This window comes from Sinocyclocheilus rhinocerous, unplaced genomic scaffold (assembly GCF_001515625.1).
Source record: "Sinocyclocheilus rhinocerous isolate Xijiao unplaced genomic scaffold, SAMN03320098_v1.1 scaffold632, whole genome shotgun sequence".
Lineage (NCBI taxonomy): Eukaryota > Metazoa > Chordata > Actinopteri > Cypriniformes > Cyprinidae > Sinocyclocheilus > Sinocyclocheilus rhinocerous.
Genome location: NW_015639247.1, coordinates 227554 through 234058, shown reverse-complemented (window position 1 = coordinate 234058; position 6505 = coordinate 227554). Strand labels below are relative to the sequence as shown.

The following is a 6505-nucleotide window of genomic DNA, read 5'->3' as shown; positions in this document are numbered from 1 at the left end:
ACATTTTTGAGGTCCCCATGAGGAAACAAGCTTATAAATCATAGTTTTTTGAGTTTTTTGAAAATCTAAAAATGCAGAAAGTTTCCTGTGAGGGGTAGGTTTAGGGGTAGGGGACAATAGAAGGAAGAGAAAATACAGTTTTGTGCAATATTCACGCAGATGCGCAATGCTTAAGGATCCTCTAACAAGGTATAAACAAAGGAGTATTGCTCCACGGCAAAGGCAAATTGCATCTTTTGTTCATTCGTTTGACTGTGTGTGTGTGTGTGTGTGTGCGCGTTTTTGTGACAAATGAGGACATACATTTGTATAATGACAAGGGTATGACATAGGTATAAGAAGGAGAAGGTGACTTTTCAGGACATTGCCCCATGTCCCCACTTTTCAAAACGCTTATAAATCACACAGAATGGAGTGTATTGAAAATCTGAAATAGCACAAAGTTTTCTGTGAGGGGTAGGTTTAGGGGTAGGGTTGGTGTAGGGCAATAGAATATACGGTCTGTACAGTATAAAAACCATTACGCCTATGGAGAGTCCCCACTTTTCACAAAAACAAACCTGTGTGTGTTCTGTTGAATGTGTTTGTGTTTGATTGATTCAGTGCTGCTGGTGTGTTTGTTCAGATTCACTCTTCAACACTCTGCTGTTCTTGTGTTTTTCAGCTTTTTCGTTTTACGACCCTAATCTCTGTTATATCCTGGATGCGCTTTTTCTGCTGTACGGCGTCATCATCACTGCCTTCTTCGTGCGCGAGCGAGTGAGTCTATAACACACACACACACTCACATGCACACGCACACACACACACACTCTCACACACGGACACACACGCACGCACACGCACACACACACACACTCACACTCACACTCACACACACACTCACTCACTCACTCACTCACACACACTCACACACAGACTCACACACACACGCACAGACTCACGCACGCACGCACACACACACACACACTCACATGCACACGCACACACACGCACACTCTCACACACGCACACACACACTCTCACACACGGACACACACGCACGCACACGCACACACACACACACTCACACTCACACTCACACACACACTCACTCACTCACTCACTCACACACACTCACACACAGACTCACACACACACGCACAGACTCACGCACGCACGCACACACACACACACACTCACATGCACACGCACACACACGCACACTCTCACACACGCACACACACACTCTCACACACGGACACACACGCACGCACACGCACACACACACACACTCACACTCACACTCACACACACACTCACTCACTCACTCACTCACACACACTCACACACAGACTCACACACACACGCACAGACTCACGCACGCACGCACACACACACACACACTCACATGCACACGCACACACACGCACACTCTCACACACGCACACACACACTCTCACACACGGACACACACGCACGCACACGCACACACACACACACTCACACTCACACTCACACACACACTCACTCACTCACTCACTCACACACACTCACACACAGACTCACACACACACGCACAGACTCACGCACGCACGCACACACACACACACACTCACATGCACACGCACACACACGCACACTCTCACACACGCACACACACACTCTCACACACGGACACACACGCACGCACACGCACACACACACACACTCACACTCACACTCACACACACACTCACTCACTCACTCACTCACACACACTCACACACAGACTCACACACACACGCACAGACTCACGCACGCACGCACACACACACACACACTCACATGCACACGCACACACACGCACACTCTCACACACGCACACACACACTCTCACACACGGACACACACGCACGCACACGCACACACACACACACTCACACTCACACTCACACACACACTCACTCACTCACTCACTCACACACACTCACACACAGACTCACACACACACGCACAGACTCACGCACGCACGCACACACACACACACACTCACATGCACACGCACACACACGCACACTCTCACACACGCACACACACACTCTCACACACGGACACACACGCACGCACACGCACACACACACACACTCACACTCACACTCACACACACACTCACTCACTCACTCACTCACACACACTCACACACAGACTCACACACACACGCACAGACTCACGCACGCACGCACACACACACACACACTCACATGCACACGCACACACACGCACACTCTCACACACGCACACACACACTCTCACACACGGACACACACGCACGCACACGCACACACACACACACTCACACTCACACTCACACACACACTCACTCACTCACTCACTCACACACACTCACACACAGACTCACACACACACGCACAGACTCACGCACGCACGCACACACACACACACACTCACATGCACACGCACACACACGCACACTCTCACACACGCACACACACACTCTCACACACGGACACACACGCACGCACACGCACACACACACACACTCACACTCACACTCACACACACACTCACTCACTCACTCACTCACACACACTCACACACAGACTCACACACACACGCACAGACTCACGCACGCACGCACACACACACACACACTCACATGCACACGCACACACACGCACACTCTCACACACGCACACACACACTCTCACACACGGACACACACGCACGCACACGCACACACACACACACTCACACTCACACTCACACACACACTCACTCACTCACTCACTCACACACACTCACACACAGACTCACACACACACGCACAGACTCACGCACGCACGCACACACACACACACACTCACATGCACACGCACACACACGCACACTCTCACACACGCACACACACACTCTCACACACGGACACACACGCACGCACACGCACACACACACACACTCACACTCACACTCACACACACACTCACTCACTCACTCACTCACACACACTCACACACAGACTCACACACACACGCACAGACTCACGCACGCACGCACACACACACACACACTCACATGCACACGCACACACACGCACACTCTCACACACGCACACACACACTCTCACACACGGACACACACGCACGCACACGCACACACACACACACTCACACTCACACTCACACACACACTCACTCACTCACTCACTCACACACACTCACACACAGACTCACACACACACGCACAGACTCACGCACGCACGCACACACACACACACACTCACATGCACACGCACACACACGCACACTCTCACACACGCACACACACACTCTCACACACGGACACACACGCACGCACACGCACACACACACACACTCACACTCACACTCACACACACACTCACTCACTCACTCACTCACACACACTCACACACAGACTCACACACACACGCACAGACTCACGCACGCACGCACACACACACACACACTCACATGCACACGCACACACACGCACACTCTCACACACGCACACACACACTCTCACACACGGACACACACGCACGCACACGCACACACACACACACTCACACTCACACTCACACACACACTCACTCACTCACTCACTCACACACACTCACACACAGACTCACACACACACGCACAGACTCACGCACGCACGCACACACACACACACACTCACATGCACACGCACACACACGCACACTCTCACACACGCACACACACACTCTCACACACGGACACACACGCACGCACACGCACACACACACACACTCACACTCACACTCACACACACACTCACTCACTCACTCACTCACACACACTCACAGACACACACACACACACACACACACTTTTAAAGTGTTCCGATATGGTCTAAATATTAGTAAATGTGGAATAACTGAGTCTGACAAACACACATACTGTAGAACAGGTACAATATGGCTCACATTTAAAAAAAAAAAAAAATTTCTAATATTTTTACAGAAAAAATATGTGGTAACAGGGAAAAGTAAAATATAAACCTGTAATAAACTAAATACATAAATATTTGTTTTCTTAACAGATCATCAAAATTATGACAGTGTCAGGCAGGTTTTAAAAATGAAATAATATAATGAAAGCAGAGCTGGGTAGTGACTGAATTACATGATCAGATTCCAAAAATTAAGTACTTGTAATTAGATTAAATTACATTTTAAAATACTAGTAATAAGGCTACAGTTAGGGTTAGGCTACAGTATATAATATAATCTAACACTGAACAACTAGCTTATATTGATGGAAAGTGATTTCAAATTCAAACAAAACATTTTCATATTTGGCTGAAATAACAGAGCAAATAGTTTAATTTGTTCCACAAAGCTGTGATGATGATGATGATGATGATGATGGTTTGTTTCAGCCTCTGCAGAAAAAGAGTGACGACACGTACCGAGAGATCGAGACGAAGCCAGGCGTAAGTGTGACTGATTCACTTTTACTGTCTCGTACCGATTCATCTGAACGATTCATATGAAAAGACTCACTCTGCTTGTGATTTTCCAGCAGCGGCGCCGCACTGATCAGGTTTATCAGGTCAGACACGCTTCACATCACAGCTAGACATCAGGTCCTGAACATCAGAGTGGGTTTGACGTGTTGAATGTGTTCTTGTGTTTCAGGGTTTGAGCTCCGTGACTAAAGACACGTATGATTCTCTGCACATGCAGCAGATTCACCCGCCGCCGCGCTAAACGCTGATGCTCCACCGTCAGCATCTCAGTCCACATTCATTATTCATTCCTGCTCTTGCTTCGTAAACCTTCCAGGTGTTTCTGTTCCTACAGACTCCGGAGATTATTCAGTGTTTTCACAGTGACTGTGCTCAGCGTTTCTCCACTTTGTGAATTATAGACTTTCATAATGAGCTCACATCACACATGTACAGTAGAGTCAGAAGAAAAATCGATATTAAACCGAACCTGATTGAAGAACGAACGCTTAACTCTCTGGTATTGTTCATTCGGGAGTCACACTTGTGTTGTTCGCCGGTCAAAACAGACCGGAGGTCATAATCGTGTGCAAATTTAATTTTTTGTGAAGATTTCATTTCAATAATGATTTTTTTTAATATTTAGCATTTTGAGCGTATTTCATGGTACTAATTAATATTCATATCTAAATATTGGACTATTTTCTGTATAAAATGTTAAAAATATATATATTTTTCAATTAATGCATTAAGTTAAAAATAGATCAAAAGTATTTAAAATCCACTGAATCGAGGCAGATTGGTTCCACCTTGTGGAAATAATGAATAATCACCTGTAATACCATGGTGTGGCCATTAGATGGCTGTATAGCCATATATATATATTCAGTGCTGTGCATTCCTTAGTTACTGAGCAGTGTTTTCAGGCATAACCGCTTAAGTTTTTGTCACCTCCTTCATTGCTGTGCATTGTGGCTGATTTGTAGATTGCACACACAAAAACATCTCTGTATTTTTGCCTATTTTCCATTCATTTCCAATGGTGGTCATTTTTTACCGCGAACAACACAAGTATGACTTTTTTCACAACCATTTAGCTTTTTCGAATCAAGTCCAAAGATGTTTTTGGGGGTTTTTAAGATTTTTAAGATTTCCAAACATTTTTTTCGTCCTAAAATGACCAAACAACACCAGAGGGTTAAACATCATGCGATTCAATAATTCACTCGATGCAGTCAGGCGGTAACATTTTACAATAAGGCTTCAACTAACGATAAAAAATAATTCTAAAATATTGAAATTAATCTCAGCATTTACTAATTCATTTTACGATCAAGTTGTATGTAACATTACTGCAGTGTAGACCAACATGAACATTTTTATTAATTAAAGGATAATAAATGCTGTAAAAATAATGTTAATGCATTAATTAACTATTCTGTATGATGTTTTAAACCTCCTCTTGTGATTTTGTGGTGAAATATGAGCTGCAGGTTTATCGAGATTCATGATTGATGTTTAATCTCTCTCTCTCACACACTGTATTATGAGTCTTTTTTAATTGTTTTATATTAGTAGTGTAATATTGCATTACTCTTTTTAAACTGAGAATTTCATTGTATTTCATTTGGTTGTTGTTACTTTTGTCTGTTTTGTGTATCTTTGTATCAGCTTGTTAAAATGATTTTTCTAGAATTTTTTCAGTAAATCAAACCCGATTATGAAACCTGATTCGACTGTTGATCAAAATAACATGGAGATCATACAGACGCACAGTCTGAGAAAAACCATTTAATGAAATCTACAACTACGGCAACAGCAACATGACAAACTCATTATTTGAGAAAAACACAAACACACAAATCCAGAGTTCATTTCTACAGCAAACAGCCACAACTGAACCGAGAGTCGATTCATCAACGAAAACCTGCAGAGAAACAACAGTGTGTGTGTGTGAGAGAGAAGAGTGTGTGTGTGTGTGTGTGTGTGAGAGAGAGGAGTGTGTGTGTGTGAGAGAGAAGAGTGTGTGTGTGTG

General features: G+C 45.1%; 1 protein-coding gene across 1 annotated transcript in view; it reads left to right on the top strand.

The window, feature by feature from the left end:
- cd247 (CD247 molecule) overlaps positions 1-5118 on the top strand; it is a 12231-nt gene extending 7113 nt beyond the window's left edge. The window contains exons 2-6 of the mRNA XM_016566690.1: positions 665-763; positions 4063-4087; positions 4362-4455; positions 4548-4574; positions 4661-5118. Coding sequence (XP_016422176.1) covers positions 665-763; positions 4063-4087; positions 4362-4455; positions 4548-4574; positions 4661-4732 — 317 coding nt within the window. The 3' untranslated portion in view covers positions 4733-5118. The remainder of the gene's footprint in view (positions 1-664; positions 764-4062; positions 4088-4361; positions 4456-4547; positions 4575-4660) is intronic.
- Positions 5119-6505: the final 1387 nt, after the last annotated feature.